The following is a 25,306-nucleotide window of genomic DNA, read 5'->3' on the forward strand; positions in this document are numbered from 1 at the left end:
GATTTTTAATTAGGTAAAATAATTTGTGAAACTTTTAGGTTTGCAAAGAACCAATCATCATCAGGAGAGATTTTACAGATCGCCCCTATAGACAAAGTGCGATCAACGCGTAAGAAAAGGAAAGAAAATAAAGTACAAAGCAAGAGTACTAATGATCTCTCTAGTATCTCAAACGACGTGCGTGTGATGCCATATGTGGGAACACCTTTAGTAAGTGCAAGACAATAAATTTAAAAAGGTAAAATGTCATATATTATTTTAGCTGATATCTAGCAATAATAATACTGTAACTGAAAAGACTGATTCGACGACAGAAACTACTGTTTCCTTACCCCAGGCTGAAGGACTTCTCACTCCTAATACACCAGATATGTATCAGTATCCACGGTAAATCTAGTAACTTTCTATATTTTGACTATACATATTGTTTTTTATATATTGCGACAAAATTAAGGAACGTGTTCTTTGGACAAAAATTCGCAAAAAAGTTCCTATAAACATAGGTCCTAAACCTTTTAGATTTTGAGCTACAGGGTGGTAAAGTTTTAACAAAAAAATGATTTTTTTTCGATAACTTAAATACCCCTATAGATATTTGTCCAAAGATTGGAATGCAGAGTCGTGTATCCAGAGCCATTTACCAACATACTTTTAACATTTTTATGTTCTTCAGTGGCGTGTGTGCGGGTTTTCGGCTGAATACTTTTATAAAGAAAAATGGTACGCCACTGGTTTTTCTTGTAGGTATTAAAAAATATTTTTAAATTCCCAGTTTTATTTGCAACATTTTTGATCCCTTGGACTTTGTCCGTTAGATGCATGGTTTTCGCACAAAAAATTAAAAACCATGGACATGTTGCTCAGATTTGATTAGACTTTTTTATTCTAGTAATTATTCGTTTTTTTTAGTTTACTGCAATTTTTTAATAATAAATGTGAGATTTGAGATTTCAAAAATAACTTTTTTAAAAAACTTTTATTTCAAATTACAAAAATAAAAACCGACATAGGTTTATCTTATACTAAATACATAATAATAATCTTAGAGCTAACAAGCAATGCATACAAGCTTTTTATATAAACAGAAAATGCTGACTATCATGAGAACAATATGATAAGGTTCTTTTCACAGTCTTTTTAAACAAACAACAGCTAAGCATAAAAGGTGCTACGTTTGCTTATTCCTGGAAACGCCTACGGATCTGGTTGAGACGGTAAACATGTGGGTTGGCCTTGGTATCGGGTTTCATGGTATATTCTCATCTAACAGCTCCCCTTTTAAAAGAAAAGTTGGTGTTAATCTAAACAGCAACTTTTAAGCAGAACTCTTATTGGCGTTGATTTCCATTGCTTCTTCTTGGTCTCCTAGGTGGATACTAGGACGTCTTCTTGGGACCATCCTCGAAAGCTGCTCTCTAAATGTCCGTATTCTGGGCTTAGGTTGGAATGGTGGGAAGTCATCATTGTTTGAACTATTCGTCACTATACCAATGGTTGGAGTTCGACGTCTTCGGCACTTGCAAGTAATGTAAAGGACTATGAGCAGAACTATGGATACAATTGTTGTAATAGTGAACCAATTCATGTGTTTTTTGATGAAGGGTTGATTGATTAGTTTGTCAAGCTGTTCGGAATACTGATTGAGATTATGTTCGGTCAATGTTCAGGTCATCAACATTTAGTTCACTGATGCGTAATGGTTTGAGTTTCGGCATTTTCGCTTTCTCTGGCAATTGATCACAGCAAGAGTATGGAATCAATATTGGAGATGAGTTTGGCTTCGACGAAGTCTCATTTGTTTCTCGTTCAAGTGAAGCTTGGATCCTCGTACTTCCAACAAACGCACCATAGGTAGTTCCAAGGATCACTATGGTATTGTCCGTGAGAATTTCTGAGACTATACCCTTGTTTTGACACTTAATGGTGATTGGAACTGGACTTGATGTTGTGACTAGCCATGAGTTTTGACCGATAAGCTGCACATGGTAACCTTCTGCATAGAAAATGGAAGGTCTACAGGTTTTAGGCAGTTTTGTATGTTGCCTAAGGAGTTGTGCTTCACAGATCGCACCACTGTCGATGGGGTACGGAAGTACATTAGTGCAGATTTTCGTTGCCCTGTCGATATTTTTACTATGGTCCAAGTTTTGAAATGTAGTGAAAAACAATGAATCATAATCACGCGCAATATAATTATTTGTAGTTGATATTGTGTCATAAAGACCTGTTCGATTATCTAAGATCGGGATTGGATAAAGACGATACAGGGTATATACTGAGGGTTCAACAAGAGGTATTCTTAAAACAAATACTATTTTTGTATCAGATTGATAAGAATCTAATTCGATTAAATCTAAGTATTGGGCAATAGTTGAAGTTGAAATTGGCAAAGGTAACTTGTATTTTTGTAGAGAGTGAGAGATTTCCCCAAGTGAATCCTCTAAATCTGATGGTTTTATTATAGAGCCATGTAACATCTTTAAGCGTGCAAAGGTGACTGCATTTAATGCGTCATTTATAGTGTCTTTAATGAATGTATAGCTTTCCATTAGCGATTCACATAAGTCTAAGATTTTAAATTGTGCACGATGAAAAGCTAGATCATCTGAAAGTGAAGCAATTAAAGTTTCTATTTCGCAAATATTCTGATTAAAGGTTTCTTCATCGATTTTAAGTTTTTGTATGGTAGAATTGAAACTCTTTATAACAGAAGTTGTAACTGAAATTCGTTGTTGCATAAGCCGTTCGATATTTGCCTCATTACTATTGATTTTGTCAATACAGTCATTAAAGTATTGTCCATTTAATGCATCTAAGTTTCCAGTTATTGCTTTCCAAACAGTTCCGATACCGTCGAATATTCCTCGTTTTTCTCTTAAATTAATATCTTTAGTACCGATGATTAATTCTTGATATTTAACGTTTACGTATTTCGAAATTTGCTTAAGAAGACTAGTGTGAGTTTGTATTTCAACAAAAGCTGCCATCATTCGATTAGATTTTTCGATTGACAGGCTGTCTAATAAACCGTTCAGGATGTTATGATTATGCTCAATTGCTTGTTTAAAGGGAAGTAAATCTTGATATACTAAAAGTGTCCATTTGTCGTTTGAAATTTTAATGTTAATTTCTTCATTGAAAAAGAGTCCAACTGTATTATTAATGGGCGTTATTCGGTATTGGCTGCTGGCGATCGAAGTCAATCCCAGTAACCTGCAAGGAAATGATAGGGAGATAAAACCTATTCGAAATATGGTTTCATTCTATCGAAATTAACTTTGGTTGTTTTATTCGTTTCGGGGTTTAATAAGTTGGCTGAATTTAAAAGGATTTTAGTTATGACATACGGACCGTTAAATTTGTTTTCGGATTTGGATTTTATTTGTGATTCTCGGACTTAAACCTTATCACCCACGGAGAATTCGGGTTGTTTTTCCGATATACGTTGATCAAATCTTTCTTTTAACTTTTGTTTAGCATCCTCTGTTCTTTGCCTAGTAACTTTATAAAAATAGCTCATTCTATTATGTAGATCGCGGATGTATTTTGAAATAAGGGCTTCTTGATTGTAAAGTGTTTCTGGGGGTCTATTTGATGTATGACCAAATACATACTCATACGGAGTAAAACCGTGTGTTCTGTTTTTAGTGTTATTGTAACAAATAACAGCATAAGGTAAAATCGAGAAGGGTTGGTCTTCCGGATGTTCGGCCAGATTTACTCTTATCATTTCGCCTAGGGTCGCGTGGAAACGTTCTAAAGAGCCATTCGATTCGGGATGACCTACACTTGAAAATGTTATTTTCGTATCAAAAAGTTGACATAGGTCTTTTAGAAGTGTGTTATCAAATTCTTTGCCAGAATCGCAATGAATTCTTAGGGGCGTACCAAAGTGTTGGAAGTAAACTAAGAGTGTATTTACAATGGTAGAAGCTTTTTGGTTCCGTAAAGCTTGAACAAATTTCGTGAGTTCATCGTTAATGGTTAAAGCGTAGTTACGAGTTGGGTATTCAAAAATGTCAATGTTTATTCTTTCGAATGGTGTTCGGGGGGTTTCCGTAATTACTAGAGCTCTACTTAAGCTTTTCCTAACAATTTTGACTTTTTGGCAAATTTCGCACCTTTTTATAAAGTCTTCGATGTTCTTATTCATACCGCGCCAATTGTATTTTTGTCTAATTCTTCGACAAGTTTCGTTAATTCCGCGGTGTAAATTGTTTTTGCCAAGGTGGTATTGTTCTATGATAATAGGTATTTGGTCTTCATCAGGTGTGGTTACAATATTTTGACAAATTTTTAATTTGATTTCTTTGTCGGCAAAAATAAATGACATCGTTTCTAAAGAAGGTAGATCTAAATTATTTTTAATGCAATAAACCTCATTTAATTCAAATAAGTCTTGATATTTAAATAAACAATAAAACAAGTGTTGGCTACAAGAATTATTGTCAAATGGTAAAGGGATTATTAAATACTTCCGGTTTTTAACTGATTTACTATTAGCAACATTAATCTTTAATTCTTGGAAATCTAAATATTCTTCAAGAATGTCGTCAATAATTTTAAAATGTAAATCTTCCATTTTGTTTTGCCTAAAGAATATAGATAATAGATATTTTTAAGTAAAATCTGTATTGTTGTGACGAATTCATAATGAGTTACTTATTATATTGGGTATTACGTCACTTATAGCAAAAATCAATTTGGAAATTTTTATCTCACACGCTCAAAAATTGAAAAGAAAAAGAAAATAGACTTATTCACGTATTTAAAAGAAATATGAACTTAAATCTGTAACGATACCGTTCGATATACTTAATTTAATTTAAGTTCAATAAGTTTTAAATACAATAATTTACTTGAGGTATAATAGATTTTTTATATACCTAGGAGCTGAGGTTCAATCTATTAATCTCTGAGCTCGTTTCTTCTTTTCAATATCCTACCTAACTTTGTTATGAATATTACAATTAAAAAACGATAAAAAACAACAAGAAGACCTACTTTTTTTGTAAAAATACCTAATTTAAACCAACGTTTCGGTAGTTATATCTACTACCGTTATCAAGGTAATTAAAGTGAGAATAAATTAAATTAAAAATAAAATATATTTATCTTTTAAATTTTCAGCAATGTAGTATCATTAAAATTTCTTCTTAATTCGAAAATACTTTATATACTTTTGACGGTTTATTAATAGTTTGAAAGATAACTATTTTGAAAGATAACAAAAATTTGAAAGGTTACTTTTTTAAAATTAAAGAGGTGTGATCTTAATGTAAATTAATCATAGAAAATACATGAATATCAAATATTTTAAATCATTAATTAATTTTGAGAATACCCTGATCTACTTCTCTCTTTAGCCTTTTTTTTAAATTTAGAATTAGGGCAAAGATAGAAATTGAAAAACCAATTAAAATTAAACAAAATCTAAACTCTTTAGAATTAAAAGCTTTAAAGACACTTAAAACCGATAATAATATTAAAATACTTCCAGCCGATAAAGGTAATGCTACTGTTTTTAAATATTAACACTTATAAAAATAAATTAAATTTAATAATGAATGATGGCAATTATTCTAAATTATCTAAAGATCCTACAGAAAAAATTGAAAGACAAATTTATAATTTACTTAAAAAGCATAGAAACCAATTTTCTAATATTGATAGATTTAAATTAACTCCACATAATAGTAAATCACCACATTTTTAAGGGTTTACCAAAAATACATAAAATAAATGTTCCTTTAAGACCTATAGTTAGTAGCATAAATTCATCTACTCATCCTCTTGCAAAATATCTTTTAAATATCTTAACTCCATACACTAATAATTCTGATTCTTACATTAAAAATTCTCAACACTTTTTAGAAAAACTTTCTACAATTTCTTTTAACCCTCATGATCTATTGGTAAGTTTTGATGTTGTAAGTCTTTTTACTAATGTTCCTGTTGACAAAACTTCAAATATTGTTAAAAATAAATTAGAGAATGATAATAATTTGGCAGTACGTACAACACTAAGCGTTAATACAATTTTAGAACTTTTAACCTATTGTGTAAAAACTACTTATTTCCAATACAATAATGAATTTTATCAACAAAACTTTGGTATGGCTATGGGTTCTCCTCTTTCACCAATTTAAAGTAATATATTTATGGAAAATTTTGAATCTGAAATTATTAATACATTTGATAAAAAACCTAAAATATGGTGGCGATATATTGATGATATTTTTTCAATATATCACCATAACGAAATAGATCTTATAATTTTTTTAAATTTCATTAACTCAAAAGAATCTACTATAAAATTTACTCTTGAAAAGGTATATTTTAATTAAAAAGGATTTACAAAATTTTGAAACTAGAATTTACCGTAAACCAACTCATACTAATAGATATCTTAATTTTAATTCTAATCATCCAATAATGGTAAAAAAAGGAGTGGTAAAAAGTTTATATGATCGTGCACACATTATTTGTAATAATCAATATTTAACAACTGAAAAAGATTTTATTAAAAATATCTTAATTCAAAATAATTATCCCAAAGAATTTTTAGAAAATTGCTTTAAAGAGTTTGATAATCCACGTATAAAATTCAATCAACCATTTTTTACGACAAATCTTATTTTACCATTTATTCCAGGTTTTTCTGATAAGATAAAAATGTAATGTAGTATGAAGTAATTTTAATATAAATAAAATCATCCGGTATATTATTAGAATTAATTAATATGCTAGGGTAATTGTTATCGTTATAGTTTTATGCAATTCTGCAAAGTAAGCAAGTGCGATGTCCGGTCAATATACGACCCATATTGTGATCAGAATAGTTCAATAAACTATGTAGAAAGGTTGAATTTTGACTATTATTAATGGCCTCTAAAAACGAACCTAAGACCTGAGTTATTAGCGACCCTGCTGAAGAATAATTAGTAAAGAAGATGGGAAAATCACAGTCGAAAGTTGATGAGACAGTTGTAATTGCCCAATCCGCATCTGGTGATGCCACTACTAAAAACTCGAGCCAGGCATTCTCTTTGACAGACACCTTATTAATCGTACTTGTTGCTGTAGCTCTAACAGTACTGTTGTATTTTATTATTAAAAAGTACAAGAAAAATATGAGAAGAACCATCAGAAGAGAAATTGCAAAAGAAGAATTGAGACTCAAGAGATAATATTATGGAAGAGGACCAATAATTTTTTTGTTTTAGGTTTTTTTTTTTTAGGTTATTGCTGGTTAAAAATTGTATAAAAAGGACATAAAATTGTGGATAAACTGGTGTGACTAGAAGTTAAAAGTATAATAATAAGGTCGTAAAAATATATATACATACATATAAATATGAAGAATAAGCGCTGTAAGTAACTGTTTAAATTTATATTTTTATTGTTTGTTTTGTTAGTTGTTTTATGTATACTTTAAGGAAGATATGGACCCTTAAACCAAGAACTAGGTATCATTTAAAAATTATTTTATATGATAAATTTACAACTTCCTATTTTTGGGGTAATACTTAATGGGGGATAATAAGTTACAGGAACACTTAAATGCCTTAGAAACAATTAGAGGGTATATTGTGAAATTAAATTATGAGCGACGAAAAACTCCAATTCTAGACCAAAAGATTAATGAGGCTGACGTAGTTTATACACAAGTGAAAAGTGAAATATCTTTAATAAATGAAAAAATAAAAAGTAAAGAATTAGACGACTCTGAAATTTTTATTGTTAAAGAACTTAATTCTAAAATAAACAAAATATATAACGAGATTCGGAGTTTTCAAAATAAAGACACAAATAAAACGAATACCAATATGGCTTCCTTTGACCTTAAAGTTGCTGTAAGTTTGCTACCTATAATGGACGAAACCGAAGGTACCACGTTAAAATTAATCAATGCCATTGAACTCTATGATTCTATGTTAAATGCAGAGGGTAAATCCTTGTTAATAACATTTGTTCTTAAAATTAGGTTGTCAAATAGCGCAAAACTAAGACTCAATACCAGTTATAACTCCATAAGGGATCGAATATCTGACATTAAATTGAATTTTTTAACAGTAAAATCTGACAGTGCTTTACAAATGAAGCTTTTTAATTCTAAACAAGGCGATAAGTCCATTGAAGATTTTGGAAAAGAATCGGAAGACCTTTTTGTTAATTTAACAATATCGCAGGCTAGAAGTGATGAAAATGCTTACGCTGTTTTAAAGCCAATTAAAGAAAGATTAGCTATAAAACGCTTCACAGACGGGTTGCGTAATCCAAGATTAGGTACAATATTAGCTTCTCGAAATTTTTCTAAATTAAAAAATGCTATTAGACTAGCTCAAGACGAAGAAACGACTTTTTTAGAGGTAATCCCCAAATCTTTACCGCCTTTAGAGGAAGAGGAAGATTTCTAAGAAGTTCTTCTCACAATAGGGGTTCTCGATTAAACAATAATTATTATAGAAACAACAATTTTTCAAGTCAAAATAATAATTATCATAACAATAATTATCATCATAATAGTATTTCCAACAACAGAAATTCTCAAAACAATCAGCGGTTTCAGCGGAATTCTCGCGGACGGTTTAATAACCGAGGAAACCATGGTTCGCGTTTTTCGCCGTCAGGTAGACACCATAATATTAACACTTTTCATCAGAGTAACTTAGATCAAGAAAATGTGCAACCTTGCTCCACTAGTAAATTAAAATCAGCACCGACAAATAATTTTTTTCGTTCCTAATACGGAAAATGATGAAATATTTATTTATTCTAATTCTTATACAAACATCGTTAATTTTACAATATTTAATAAAAACGTAAACTTTTTAATCGATTCAGGCGCGACATTGTGTGCCATAAAATCGGAGGTTTTAAATTCACAATTACACTTACATAGCGATAGTATAGAAATTAAAGGAGTTGGTGGAACAATTGCGTCAACAGGCTATGTTTATCTTAAATTACATGCAGGCGGTATTACATTCGAAGAAAAATTTTACGTTTTTGATTCTCTTACTTGCTCTAGTGATGCAATTATAGGAGAAAATTTTCTAAGAAAATATAAGAGTATTTTAGACTACGAAAAGAATACATTAACTTTAACAAAATATAATACTAACGTTGTCTTACCCTTCAAGCCTACGTGTTATGATAATGTTTTGACTCTGTTTCCACGATGTGAAACAATTTCTTATGTATCTGTTGGTTTTACAGAAGAATATGTGGTTTTACCTGGAGAATTGTGTCAAGGTGTTTTTATAGCGAACATGATTGTAAAACCTAAAGATGGAAAAATACCTGTAAAAATTTTAAACACTAGGGAAACTGAGGTTTCTCTAAAAATTGTGTTCCTAGAGTAAAAAAGTTAAGCAACTATGAATTTTGCAAATTTTCAACAGATGACATATCGGTGAATCGTGTGAAAAAACTGTTCGACTTGCTAAAATTAAGTTATTTAGATCCAAATGATCAAAATGCAATAGAAAGTATTTGTGCTAAATATGCAGATATTTTTCACATGCCAGGCGATAAGTTAACTGTCACAAATGTTTATAAAGAATCGATTCACTTGGTTCACAGGGTTAAATGAAGATTCAACTAGGCTAGTTGTAGACTATAGGTTAGTAAATCAGCAAATTCAAGACCAAAAACATCCCCTTCCAAATATTACTGACATTTTTGATTCATTAGGAGGAGCTGTTTATTTTTCCCACTTGGATCTTAGTCAAGATTACTACCAGGTAAAGTTAGATAAGAAAAGTAGGAAATATACAGCTTTTACTACTGATCGGGGACAATGGCAGATGAAAAGATTACCGATGGGATTAAAAATTAGTCCAAGCGTATTTTCAAGACTCATGACAGTTGCTATGTCAGGTTTGAATTATGAAAGCTGTTTTATCTATTTAGATGACCTAATAGTTTTTGGGAGAAATCTTGTAGATCATAATAAAAATCTAATTGCTGTTTTTAATAGGCTTCGTAAAACTAATTTAAAACTTAATCCCTTAAAATGTGAATTCCTAAAAAAAGAAATTGTATACCTTGCACATATTATTTCTGAAAAAGGAATTTTACCTGATAATGATAAAGTTAAAGCTCTTAAAGAATATCCCAGACCCACTAATACCAATGAAGTTAAAAGATTTGTAGCTTTCGCAAATTATTATAGAAAATTTATTATTTTTTAGAACCTAAGACCTGAGTTATTACAAAAAGAATTGCTAAAAAATTTAATATAAGAACTATTTTTAAATCACAAAACACATTACGATACTTATAAACAAAAACTAAACCTTTCAATGAAAATGAATTTAATAAAAATGTAATCTATAAAATTCCTTGTACTTGTGGTAAATTTTACATAGGTGAAACCTGTAGACCATTACCAAAAAGAATTAATGAACATAAATCTGACATAAAAAACAATGATTTTCAAAAATCAAAAATTACCCAACATGCATTCGACAATAACCACAGAATAGACTGAAATGCTTCCTCAATTTTAGCAAAGGAACCAATTTCAAAATTACGATTATCAAAATTAAAATAAATTTAATTAAGCTAAAGGAAAGTGCATTTATAATGTTAAATGAAGATAAATGCTTAGCTACTTGTTCGGTTGATTTTCATAATACATGGATTCCTTTGCTAAAGAGAGAAGTAGATCAGGGTATTTTCAAAATTAATTAATGATTTAAAATATTTGATATTCATGTATTTTCTATGATTAATTTACATTAAGATCACACCTCTTTAATTTTAAAAAAGTAACCTTTGAAATTTTTATTATCTTTCAAAATAGTTTGTCAAACTATTAATAAACCGTCAAATCATATAAAAAAGTATATAAAGTATTTTCGAATTAGGAAGAAATTTTAATGATACTTTTTAAAAGGTAAGTATATTTTATTTTTAATTTAATTTAATCTTACTTTAATTACCTTGATAACGGTAGTAGATATAACTACCGAAACGTTGGTTCAAATTAGGTATTTTAAAAAAAAAGTAGGTCTTTTTGTTGTTTTTTATCGTTTTTTAATTGTAATATTCATAACAAAGTTAGGTAGGATATTGAAAAGAAGAAACGAGCTCAGAGATTAATAGATTGAACCTCAGCTCCTAAGTATATAAAAAATCTATTATACCTCAAGTAAATTATTGTTTTTAATAATTAATTAAATTTAAATATTTAAAACTTATTGAACTTAAATTAAATTAAGTATATCGAATGGTATCGTTACAGATTTAAGTTCATATTTCTTTTAAATACGTGAATAAGTCTATTTTCTTCTTCTTTTCAATTGTTGAGCGTGCGAGATAAAAATTTCTAAATTGATTTTTGCTATAAATGATGTAATACCCAATTTAATAAGTAACTCATTATGAATTCGTCACAACAATACAGATTTTACTTAAATCAATACAAGCGTCTAATCGACGTCGCATTGATTGGCGGACACGTTAAAAAATTCCTGGTGTCTGCCGAATTATGTCACAAGACGTTATAATGCGATTACGCAATTCCTCCACATTATCAATTGGATTTCTATAAACCAGTGATTTAAGGTGGCCCCACAAAAAAAAATCCAGCGGATTTAAGTCAAGAGACCGTGGGGGCCAAGGGTGAATACTTCCCGGACCTATCCAACGATTTGGATACGTTATATCCAAATACTGCCGAGCCACTAAACTAAAATGGGCTGGAGCACCGTCATGTAAAAAAAACATTTGCTGTCTCAGCTGAATGGGGACATCTAGAATCGCTGGTAATTCATTTTCAAGAAATTCTTGATACACTTGTCCAGTCAACCTTGCTGGTAAAAAAATGGACCGATGAGAAAGTTTTCAATAATGCCGACCCATACATTAAGTAAAAACTGGTGCTGATGTATGTGGTTATTGTGGAGGTTCATAATTGCGTCCCTCGAGAAATTAGCCTCATCGGTGGTATTTTTCTTATAAACGGTGCATCTTGCCTTATGCGTTCTTGCATCCAACGACACGAAGCCGTTCTTTTCGGGTATAAAAGGTTTCTTTTAAGAATATTCCAAACTGTAAAGTTGCTAATTTTTTTTTTTTATGGTAAACACAAGCACAAGAGGAAAGTCCTATGTCACTATTGGAGTGGTGCTTGCGCGAAGATATTTGTGGGCATTTATCTTAAATCGCTGTAGGTTGTATGCGTCGGGAAATATGTGAGGTGGAAGCCCGTTCCACAAAGAAGATGTTCTCCAGATGAATGAGTCCCGATACAGCGATGTCCTTGGGGTAGGCAGGTGGACTCGATGTTGATGAGCCGCAACTGCTAGACGCGTCCTTCTTGCCGGAACAGCCCTGGGTGGGATCAGGCCTGCCAGCTCAAAGGAGCACTTACCGTGATAATAACGGTAGAATAAACAGAGATCAGCCATCTTTCTCCTGTGTTCCAGACTATCCAGACTATTTGTCAGTTCTGGTTTGTTGATAAGACGAATAGCTCTCTTCTGTATAGAATCTAGCAGCTTTAAACTATGCTTGGGTGCAGAGCTCCAGACATGCGAGCAATACTCGAGGGAAGGCCGTATTTGAGCCTTATAAAGAGTCAGCAGCTGTTCTGGTGTATACAGTTTTTTCGTTTTGAAAAGCACGCCGAGTTTTTTGGAAGCTGCCCTGGCGTTCTCTGCAACGTGGTCATGCCAGGACACACTGTTGGTGACTTCGACTCCTAAAAGATGTAAAGATGATTTCATTGGCAATGTTTTCCCTGCCATAACCAGCTCCGGGCCACCAAGGTTAGTCTTCATCGTAAATACTGCAGCCTGCGTTTTTTTAGCGTTAAAATTGACCAGATTCTTATCGCCCCACTCCAAGATTGCTCTAATATCGTTGTTGGTTGAAGCTATTTGTTGCTGCCTAAGATTCTGAGAAGTTGCGGCTGTCGTTGGTTTGGCGGACTTAAATGTGGAAATAAGTGTGCTATCGTACGCAAAGCTGTAGATTGGATTGACAGTGGTTCCTAGCAAATCGTTGATATATATCAAGAAAAGGGTGGGGGATAGAATTCATCCTTGAGGGACTCCAGCGTTAATGTTAAATTTGTCGGAGAGGTGTCCATCGACGGCTACTTGGATTGTTCGTTGTTCAAGAAAACTTTTGATCCAATTCAATAATGAGTTTTGTATGCCGATTGAGGAGAGCTTGGTTAGTAGTCCCTCATGCCACACTCTGTCAAATGCCTTGGAAATGTCGGCGACTGAGCGGGACTCGCCGTGCTTGTCCATGGCCTCCGTCCACAAGTGTGTGACGTAAGCCAGAAGATCGCCGGTGGATCTAAGCTTTCGGAAGCCGTATTGATGATCGCTGATTAGTCCAGATGATTCCAGATATCTTAACAATTGTTGGTTGACTGCTTTCTCCATAATCTTCGATATTACTAGAACTAGTGCAATCGGGCGGTAATTGGACGGCATCGTCTTCTTTCCGTTTTTGGGTACAGCTTGCACTTGAGCAGTTTTCCAGCTTGTTGGAAATGAGCCCTGTTTATACGATGCCGTGAACAGTCTACATAAGGGAGGAGTTAATTCGTCTGCACAACGTTTTAGTACTAGGGCTGGAATTCCATCGGGTCCAGAAGCTTTGTTGGTGTCTACGCTTTTAAGAATTCGTTGGGGAAACGAAATTTCTCCCATCGATGAATTCACTCTTGGCAAATATGGCGGTGTTTTGCCTTGCGAGTGCAGAGTAGAATTGGACGAATGTGTACCGTCTGAGCAATTTTCCTAGTGCTTGTGGTGGGATCTTCCTCGAATTCATTGAGCACCTGTTCTTCAATTTGAGGAGTAACTGTTCGGGGATGTCCGTTTTGAGTGGTGAGTTTTAAAGCTGCCGGTTTCATTTAGACGTTGGTGTAAACGCGTAAACATGGAGTGATGAGGAATAACACGATTCGGGTAACGTTCAGCATAAATACGCAAGGCTTCTCGTGCGTTTACGTTAGCCACTCCATAAATGGAGTGCATATTGCACATTTCATTATTTGTGTAATTGTTAGCCATTTTTTTAACAAATTAATCTTGTCAACTGGCGGACCGTGACTATTATTTAAAATTTAAAATATCACAAAATCATACAAATATCAACTTTATCGTGGGCAGAGGAAGAATGTAGTAAAAAGATTAAACTAGTTTTCTTTAGGGTTTAAGAAAATTTATTTTAAAAAAGTTTTATTTAGTACATCGGCAATTACTACTAACAAATGAGCTGCTTTATTTTGTTTTTACCTCTATTTATATTAATAATATGCAACTTATTCATATCTAATACTCATTACAAGAATTAGAGTAAGCAATCTAAAATCGAGGAATTGTGTGCATAATACAATGTAATAATTATTATACAGGGGTATAACTCCTCCCATGCGAGATGAAAGCATATCCTAAAGGGTATGTTTTCAGAATAATTTTCAATTCCTAGATTAGATTTACAAAATTATAAAAAGTATACAATAATATAATATTATATTCTAAAAGCGATTAAACAAATTTAAAATAAGCTATACCTAATATAACCATAATAAAAATAGTAAAATAAATTGATTAAATAATGTTTTCAAAAATAGTCTTATTTTGTGAAGTTTCTCTATTAGAGTTTGTCTGGTTCACTTTCATGTAAAACTTTTTGAAAAGTAAATAAGAGATAACCATCGCAATTAAAATGTAAATGAAAATTGTTCAAAAACTGGTTTTGTTTAAGTACACGGGTGACGTCATTTCTTGAAGACTTCTCGCTTGGATTTTTAATTCATGCTGGATGTCATCGGCTGCTTTAAGATTGACAAGCTTCTAATCGATTGAAGGAGGGTTGAAGACAGGCCTATGTTGTATCACCTTGGTCCAATTTAGGGTTGGAAGATTAACCTGTTCGTAGGTTAAGTCAGTGGGTTCGAATGATTCAAAAACCATTGACTCAATTTGAACCATACAATTTTGGGGAATTTCCATGAGATAGGATCCTTTTAGTAATTGGCTGTATTCAGAGTTTCCACATTTGACTTTGGCAACAGTACTGTTAGGGGTAGTTATTGCCCATTTGCCATCAATGATTTGGGTAACATGTATGTCATGCAGATGAATTGTAAAGGGATGGCAGGTGGTAGGGGTCGACCTTAGGGTCAGGAGCTCTACAGCGCATGGTGGATGATCCTCTATAATCTTGCTATGTGTATTCTGGCATAAATACTGGTTGTTTTGGACTTCTAGACATTGTCTCTCTTGGTAGAAGTATTTTGAGTTACTCAGCGCAAGATACTGTCTATAAGGTAAATTAACAAGAAAGGATTCATTGTTTGGAACTGGTAATGCAAATAAATTATAGTACTGAAACGTATTCTCATCAACCAGTGGAATTTCAAAGATAAATGTTATTTGAAAATCTTTAAGAAAGCTTCTAACTTTAATAAGTCTTTCTAAGGTCAATAGATTTTCTTTATTATTAATAAGGGGTAAATTATCATGACCCTTTAAATGTTTACTTACTTCTTTTATTTTTAATAACAATTCATCGGGGTTTATTATTGAATTATGAAGAATATTTGTCTTAGAGAATGTTAAGGCTACTTCGATTTTATCTAGTGTATTATAAATTGATTAATAAATTAAAGTGATTTGGTTTGCAATAGTAAAGATTTGTAGGTATTCATGTAGTTGAATGTTATGAATATCGTGGGTTTTAATTGGTTGTTCAATTTGAAGAATTCTTTCTTTCAGAATTTGCTCGTTATAAGTGATATTGATAATTGTATTTTTGAAGTGATCTATTGTTTTATCTAAAAGAGAAATTCGATTAATTGCATCAATTTTTAATTGATTTTGACTCGATTGTAAGGTTTCAATACTATCATATATGTGTTCTGCGTCAGTTGGGTCCAAGTTTCTCATGATACTTTTAATAAATGTTATGAAACTCATAGGGAAATATTTGATTAATGAGAGTTTCAATGCGTTTTTCCATAGCATGTAATGAAGTTAAGGAATTAAAATATTCACTATGATAATCGCTGTTATTCTTTAAGTTAGTGGAGAAAACTTTAGAGTGATTTTTTAAAGACGTAAATTCTTTAATCAGTGGTCGTAAATTTATAATCTGTACAAATGACCAATGATTGGTGACTAATTGTGCTGTGCCTAGTCTGAAGGGTATCATTCCGGGGTTGTTGTTAAGGTCGTTGAATTTGACACTGGTTCCGTAGACGGTGCAAGTCCATCTGGAAGAATAGAGACTAATTTAGTCTCATTGATATGTACAATTTCCTTTTTTTTATTTTTTGGATTTTCAATTTCTAATTTACTATTTTCTAGGATCTGCGTAACTGTAAAAGGTCCTAGATATCTATTTTTAATTTTTCAGATCGTTTGTCCGATTTTTTATAAATGATGTTACCTATTTGTGGGTTTATTTGTCTTTTCGTCTGATTAACTTTATCAATAATTCTTTGTTTTAATGCAGTGGAATTGTCTGTAATTTCGTCATACAATATTTGGGTTTTATTTTTATGATTATGAATATATTCGGCATATACATGTGAAGCTACTAAATTCATGGGATCTCTGCTGTCTGTATGTCCATGTACTAACTCGAAAGGAGTAAAGTTAGTACTCGAATGGATGGTACTATTATAAGCTATAATAGCATATGGCATTAAGTTTGAAACATCGCTGTTAGGGTCTGCTTGACGCAATAAACGAATATGTTCTATTAATGTAGAGTGTAACCGCTTTATTGGTGAGTTAGATTCGTGATGATTAGGGGTTGTGAAGTGAATGTCAATATTGTGTGCTTTAAGTAGCTCTTTAACGACTTCATTTTTAAATTCGGAGCCATTATCAGAAATTATAAGTTTTGGTACGCCTATAAAGGAGAAAAACTTTATAAGTTGTTCACTACAGGATATTGCATTTCCATGATATGGCAGTGCTTGGGCGTATTTTGAACATTTATCTATAAAGGTTAGAAATTTGGTATTCCCTATAATAAATGTGTCTATATGGATTATTTCGAAGGGTTTACTTGGGGTTTCAGTTAATACTAGAGGTTAATCAGGGGGTTTTCTATTATATTTTGCACGTTGGCAATATGCACATCTATTTATATAATCGGTTACGTCCCTTTTTAATGGTTTCCAATAATACTTGGCTTTTAAAAACTTTTCGTTTCGTTTTAACGTTTCGTCGATACCTCTATGCTTTGTCTTTCCTTCGTGTTTATATTTTATTAATAAGGTTCTCTCATCCTCTTTTACGTTATTTACAAGCTTTGTACATTCTATTAATTTAAAAGTTTGAAAATGATTAATTAGGGCTTGATGAAAATATTGTCTTAATTCTTGGGAATAAAAATAAATATAAGAGGGTGAATGGCTTAAATATTCCTTTAAGAAATTAATAATTTGTGCCATGTCTGTTGGAAGGGTGGCATAAATAACCTTATTTCCATCAAAATTTTCTCGATCTACTTTCTTATAAGTTGGATATGGTGATTTTTTGATTATAAATTGGTTTAATTTATTATTAATGATTTCATCTAACAGAGTCATAGAGACATAATTTTTATCAGAGTTGGTCGTATGTACTGTGTGCATTGTCTCGTCGTGAATTAAATTGCCTTGCATATTATTTTGTGTAACTGTAGTAGGGTTTGGGGGTCGAATTTGAATGTTTGATAAAATTTTTATTTTAGGGGATCTTGGATTTTCTAAGTCCTTTACTGTATTAGATACTAATTTAGGATTAAGTAAATTAGAATTATATTGATTTGCATTATCAAAAAATTGTGCTATATCAATGTTTATATTGCCTGGACTATTTAAGGTGGACTCGGTTTCTATAGCGTTTAACTGTATGCGAGAAAGTGCATCCGCATTTGTATTTAAAAGCGCCTTTTTATAAATGATATCAAAATTATATTCTTCTAATTTACATTTTCAGCGCATTAGTTTACTATTTGGTTCCCTTAAATTTGCAAGCCAAACTAACGGTCTATGATCCGTATATATCGTGAATTTTTGACCGTATAAATAGGGTCGGAAATATTTACAGGCCCATACGATTCCTAAAAGTTCTTTTTCGATGGTACTATAACGTTGTTCAGTTTCGTTTAAAGTCCGTGAAGCATACGCTATTGGAAGGTCGTTGGGTACCGTACAGCGCCTAAAGCTACATTTAAAGCGTCTGTGGTTAAAATGAAGGGCTTCGTGAAGTCTGGGTATCTAAGAATAGGTGCATTTATAAGAAGTTCTTTTAAGTGATTAAAAGCATTTATAAACTTAGGGGAATAATCTACTTTCGAATTTTTATTCAGACAAGCTGTAGGGGTTTACAAATTTTCGCAAAATCTTTAATAAAACGTCTATAATATCCAGCTAAACCTAAAAATGATTTAATGTCCTTTTGGGTCTTAGGTAAAGGAAAGTTTTTAACTGCGTGTATTTTTTCCGGATTAAGTTTTACTCCGTCACTTGTGATTTGATGACCTAAGTATGCTACTTCTTTATGCAAAAATTCGCTTCTGTCTAATTGGATCTTAAAATTGGCTTTTCTAAGTCTTTCAAAAACGGCTTTTAATCTATCGATATGTTCTTGTAAAGATGTTGAAAAAATAATAATATCGTCGAGATAAACAAGGCATATTTCGTTTTGAAATCCGCGTAAAACATTATTCATTGCATGTTGAAAAGTTAAGGGTGCATTTTTTAAACCAAACGGCATTCGTTTAAATTCATAATGTCCCGTATCTGTTGAGAAAGCAGTTTTTTGGATGTCATTTGGGTCCATCTCTATCCGGTGGAAGCCACTAGATAGATCAAGAGTGGTGAAATATTGCGATTTTCCTAGTTTATCTAAAATATCTGAGATATTTGGTAAAGGGTATTTTTCGTCGACAGTTGTTTCATTTAAACGTCGATAATCAATAACTAGACGCCATTTACGTTTTCCGGATGTGTCCATTTTTTTTGGAACTATCCAAATAGGACTGCTCCAGAGTGATAACGATTCTTGAATTATCCCGTTTTTTAGCATTTTTGAAATTTGAGAATTTACTTCGGCTTTATATACATGAGGATATCTATAAGTTTTAGTAAAAATAGGAGTCTCATCCGTTACGTTAATTTTATGTTTTATTTGGTTGGTAAAAGTTAAGGGAGTATTTTCACAGTAGAAAATCTCTCTATATTCGTAACACAAATTACGAATAGCCTTATATTCTTCTGAATTACAATGATTGAGACGTAAATTTTTTAAATTTTCTTTTTGTAAATTGTCTATATGTTCGTTTAGTTCGTAATCGGTTTCCATTTTTTCAGTAAAATGAAAATCTGGTTCTTCTATAGGTTCTATTTTTACGGGTTTTAACAGCGTAAGCTTTATTGTGTTTTCCGAAGAATTCGTAATAGTAGTAAAAGTATGTGAGTGTTTTATGCTTACTAAGGCTTGTGGCATTTCTGCCGATTCGAAATTCTTATAATTAATTATGCCAATGCCCGAGGTGTAGTTTACTGGAATTTTAACAATTTGTGATGTTCTTGCTGGTATTATTAATTCGCAAGGTTGGCATATATTGTTATCGGGTTCGCGAGAAGTACGTTTTTCGAAATGTAAGGGTAAAGTTATATTCTGGGATTCTAAATTAGAATCTTTTAGGTCGATATCTGCTTTTATTTGTGTGAGAAAATCTATTCCCAACAATCCGTCGAATTTCGGCGAAAAATCGAATAGATAGAATTTATGATTTTCCTCGGACTTGAATGAGGGAAATATGGGTATATTTACAATTTCGTTATGTGTGGAAGTCGCATGTGCTGTTCTTACAGAAAATGGTTCGTGAACTATAGAGTTAGGATAAATTTCGTAGGCTAATTGGGGTTTTATGAAACTTTTTCCGCTACCGGTATCTATCAAAAATTTTGCGTTAATTTCAGGTAGATAAATAATAGGTAGATCAGAATTGGTGTGATTATTTAAAAGAATTATGTCTTGTTGTCTGGGTCTGAGACTTCTTGAAAATTTTCCTCATGAGGAAAATTATTATAAAATTTTTCAGGTTCATCTAAGGGTTGATTATAATGAAAATTATCAAAATTATTTTCTTCAGGGTAATATTCTAGGTTATCATAGTTCTGTTTATTATGACAATTAAGGGGTCGATTAATATTTGAATATATATTATTCAAATTAATTGGGTAGTTTGGGTTACAATGGCAACCTAGTGTTTGGGTTTGTCTACATGAGGGTTCAGAATTTTGCATATTATGCACATCTTCAATGAGATAATCGGATTTTTGTGTTTGTATGGGATGAGCATGTATGACATTGTTACCGGACGATGTGTCCATTGGTTCACCTCTATTTTGAGTATATTGCCTAACAACTGAAGAGGTCGCAGGTCGTTTATTATTTTGGTTAAAATTACCATAATTACGGTTGTGGCTGTGGTTGATTATTATGTTGAGGTGGTCTAAATGGATAGCCAGGGTTAAACTTTGGTTGATTATTATTAAAAATGTTCGGGTTTTGTTAAAATCTATTTTGCCGATAAGATGGATGTGGTGTAGCAATATAGCGTTGTTGATGGTTAAATTGTGGTCGCCTAAATATATTATTGTTGGAATTGTGTTGGGATGGTCTCCACGCATGTTGTTGTTGTTGTTGTTGTGGGGGTTTTAAATCAAAATTTCTTTTTGAAAAACTCATGAAGTTTTCTTCTTCTTGAGCTAAACACATTGCTTCTTCAAGTGTCTTGGGGTCTTTTAGACGTACTACCAACTGCATATGATAGTTGAGACCACTAATAAACGTTTTTAGAACCAAATTCGAATATTCATTAATTTTTAATACTTTAAGACTTTTCTCATCTGAACTAACGTTTATTTTAGAGAACAAAAGACTTCTTATATCTTGGAGCCTTAAACCAAACTGTTGTGGTGACTCATTTTTTTTTGGTCTACACGCAATTATGTCTTGAATGATGCAATCTATTGAACGTTGATCCGCGAATGTACTAATGATAGATTGTTTAATGTGTTCCCAAGTAGTTAACTCAACTCTGGAAGCTACCAAATCAGTGGCTCTACCAGTAAGCTTTGTTAAAATTGTATCAAATAAACAAGTATTTATTGTTGCATTCACATCAATATTATTTCTATAAGTATTTATGAAATTTTCGCATGCAGAAATAAATCTATTAATCTGCCTAGGGCTACCATCAAATGATGGGATATTATCGGCTTGGAACCTAATTAACGCATAATTGGGTTCAGGCATTTTGAATATTTATTTATTTATTATTAAAAAATAAAATAAAACAGAAAATATTTGGATTTTCCACTAGTCAAATTAAATCGTTCAACACTCAAAATTATACCTTCTTGTTAATATATCAAATAAACAATAATCAATGTACTTACAATAACAACAAAATCTTCATTTCTCCAATAGGACGAGCGATTCTGTCTCTTCCCTGGATTCTATACGTTATGAGGGTTGGACGATGCTGTTCCTTGCCTCGCACTAATAGGACGAATCTTCCCTGGTCGTGAGCCCCTTTGGTTCGCACTACCGAATCTCTAATTTAACTTTTATTGGTATACACCATAAATCGTTAAAACGAACGCGGTTTATCATTTTTGTATATAACCCGCTTGGTGTATCCTACCGACTGCGCCAGTTTTCTTTAGGGTTTAAGAAAATTTATTTTTAAAAAGTTTTATTTAGTACATCGGCAATTACTACTAACAAATGAGCTGCTTTATTTTGTTTTTACCTCTATTTATATTAATAATATGCAACTTATGCATATCTAATACTGATTACAAGAATTAGAGTAAGCAATCTAAAATCGAGGAATTGTGTGCATAATACAATGTAATAATTATTATACAGGGGTATAACTAACTCTTAAACAAGAATGTAATTATCGTTGCGTCGTTACGTTAAAAAAAATTATTTTCACAGGCTACTTCGCGATTTTGGAAGCGTGAAATATTAACACGTTACTCATATGTCACTTTTTTTAACATGTTAAATAAAGCGACATATAATGAACTACAATGAAATTTTAAATAAAATTAAAAAAAAAAAAATTTAGCGATCAGTCAAAGTAGAAAAATGTTTTTTAATTTTTTGTGCGAAAACCGTGCATCTAACAGACAAAGTCCAAGGGATCAAAAATGTTGCAAATAAAACAGGGAATTTAAAAATATTTTTTAATACAAGAAAAACTAGTGGCGTGCCATTTTTCTTTATTAAAGTATTCAGCGGAAAACCCGCACACACGCCACTGGAGAACATAAAAATGTTAAAAGTATGTTGCTAAATGGCTCTGGATACACAGACCCTGCATATCAATCTTTGGACAAATATCTACAGGGGTATTTAAGTTATCGAAAAAAAAAAATAATTTTTATGTTAAAACTTTACCACCCTGTAGCTCAAAATCTAAAAGGTTTAGGACCTATGTTTATAGGAACTTTTTTGCGAATTCTTGTCCAAAGAACACGTTCCTGAATTTTGTCGCAATATATAAAAAACACCCTGTATAACTATCATGTGTGCTATTTATATTTAAGATACTCGTGGGAGGCATACCACTGGCAAACTCCTCAATATGTACACGACAGTCACTATTACCAGCATTCGCATGAGCAATTTGTGTGGCCACAGCCTGGGCATTGCAGTTCAGCTTCTCCACCATACTATGATTTTAAACCAATGGTGGCGTCTGCTCCTGTCACTCCTAACGTTATTCCATATCATGGTATGTTAAATTTAAATAATATCAGTAGTTACACTTAAACAGTGTTTAGCAGTCATACGTGACGGTCATGTTTAAGTTCGTAGGAGGCTACGCCGGTACTAAGTTTTGTTTGTTTTGATTTGATTTTTTTATAACCACATCGACGTGCTATATTTCCGTACAAGTGTTCCTAATTAACAGGTTCCTACTTCAGTCAATATTTTTTTGTTTTATAAATATTTCCTGTTTTAACTAACTAGACTTGTTTTGCTGGCATTGACCTTACCTTCAAACCATAGAACTTCAACCTTAGGACGTGCTCGTGTGTTTGTTTTACGCGTGTTCTTGGTGACGCTCAGGCTCAAGTTCCTGTTTGGCTAGCAATTCCTGTCTAACCGTATTTATATATTCCTTAATTTATTAAAATGAATCGTAATTTCAAATGCTGTCAAAAAAAGGAGTTTTCAAATTATTGGTGCATCTTTTGTATGTCTATATTCCACCCAAGTTGTTTGGATAGAAATTCTGATGCCATAAAAATGGGAGGCTACAAAATTTTATGCTCAGAAAAATGTCAAATAAATTTTAATGAAAATGAGAATGAAAAGAAGTCTTATGTGCAGAAGATTCATGAATTGTTGATTGAACTAAAAGAAAAGGATAGGCATATAGAAAGAATGAGAAGAAACAGTTTGGTGTTTGAAGATGAAGTGTCAGAGGCCGAAAAGAAGTTTTCCTCCTCCCTAGATAATCTACACAAACTTAATGATAAACTTAAAATTGAATTAACAAATTTAAAAACTAAAGAATGTGAGTTACTGTCACTATTAAAAGTATGTGAAGAGGAAAAAATACATTTCAATATAGAAATCAGTGAGTTAAATACCTTAAATAAAAATTTAATTGTAACAATAAAAACATTAGAAAATGAATCTGCAACCTATAAGATGCAAATAAATATGTTACAAATGGAAGTTAATGATTTAACTAAGATGAATAAGAATATGATCCAGTCTATAAAGGTGTTAGAAGTTGAAAAAGATACTTGCTATGCCGATATTTGTGCATTAAAGGAACAGCAAAACTTATCTAAATTTGTTAATATAAATTCTCCAACACAGTTACTATGTAGGCCAAATTCACCCATTGATAATCGACCTAAGCTTCTTTTTGTGGGTGGTAATTGTAGTAGAGTGTTCCTGAAGAAATTGCGTCTGCAGTTTGAAGCTAACTACAAAGTCCAATGTTTCCTGAAGCCAGAAAGTACAAACAATGAACTGATTTATACTGCATCATCTATGGTTAAGGAATTTATAGAAAATGATATGTTGATTTTAACGTTAAATGGTATTTGCTCATCATTCGATATTTAAAAAATTTTTATACATTTACATAGCAATAGTTTAGTGATGACAAGCCCTTACATGTATCCAAACCATAATGTAATTTATAATAGCAATAAGGCTCTCTATAGAATATTTCACACAAATAATATTAATCTAAATAGAATTTTAGAGTCTAATCATGCCAGCAACTTTGGATCAGATTTGGCATCATTACTGTATACCCATATTTTAAAACATTTCAAAAGTAGCATTTCATCAAAAAATGTGTCTACAATAAAACCAAGTAATCAACCTGGACTTCTAGATACTGACTGTGATAGGGATTCTTTTTTATAGATAAATACACAGAAGATGAAGCTCACTCACATTCTATAAATAACATTGAAAATAAGCATGCGAAAAGTTTCAGTAGTTTTATTTTAAATATACAGTCTCTAAGAAATAAAATGGACAAGCATCATCTTTTACTTGATTCATGTGATTTTCCTGATATTGTATTACTAACTGAGCATTGGTTAAAGCCTAACGAATGTTTCTTAATATCTGATTATATTCCTATATCAATTTTTTGTCGGCAACACTCCATACATGGAGGAACAGCTATTTTAGTTAAACAAACAATTGAAGCTTTTTCCTGTAAAATTAATAAGTATGATAGCTTTCTGTTGGAGAAGGTTTTTGAATTCTCCCTTTGTTTTTGTAAGCGATTTAATTTATATGTTCTTTGTGTTTATAGACCACCCACAGGAGATATTGGTATGTTCCTGGACAAACTTGATTCTCTATTATCCCAATTATCTCTACACTCCATAGTTGTATTGGCTGGTGACTTTAATATTAACTTCACTGATGTAAGCTTGCTGTCATATCATACATCCCTTTTAAGTATATTGGAATCTTATGACTTAAAGATGCATGTTCTTTCACCCACACGTATAACATCCTCATCTGCAAGTACTATTGATTATTTGTGTACAAATTTACACTGTATTTCCTTCATCTCATTATGTAGGAAGAATTTTCAGCAAAGCAAATTTCAATGCTTTTTCTTCTGCTACAGCTTTGGTTAATTAGAATGCAGTTGAAATGGCTCCTGACCCGTTTACTTTGTTATTTCATGTGCTATGTGACAAGATCAATCAGTGTTTTCCTAAAAAGAGGCTTAAAATGAAAAATAGAAAACC

The 25,306-nt window shown here is 32.0% G+C and overlaps 1 protein-coding gene across 3 annotated transcripts in view; it reads left to right on the top strand.

Moving 5' to 3' along the window:
• LOC126737390 (putative bifunctional UDP-N-acetylglucosamine transferase and deubiquitinase ALG13) overlaps positions 1 to 25,306 on the top strand; it is a 48,153-nt gene that overhangs the window by 17,168 nt on the left and 5,679 nt on the right. For all 3 annotated transcript variants that reach the window (XM_050442275.1, XM_050442276.1, XM_050442277.1), the window contains 3 exons: positions 39 to 210; positions 263 to 387; positions 22,610 to 22,797. In XM_050442275.1, coding sequence (XP_050298232.1) covers positions 39 to 210; positions 263 to 387; positions 22,610 to 22,797 — 485 coding nt within the window. The remainder of the gene's footprint in view (positions 1 to 38; positions 211 to 262; positions 388 to 22,609; positions 22,798 to 25,306) is intronic.

Source organism: Anthonomus grandis, chromosome 6 (genome assembly GCF_022605725.1).
Source record: "Anthonomus grandis grandis chromosome 6, icAntGran1.3, whole genome shotgun sequence".
Lineage (NCBI taxonomy): Eukaryota > Metazoa > Arthropoda > Insecta > Coleoptera > Curculionidae > Anthonomus > Anthonomus grandis.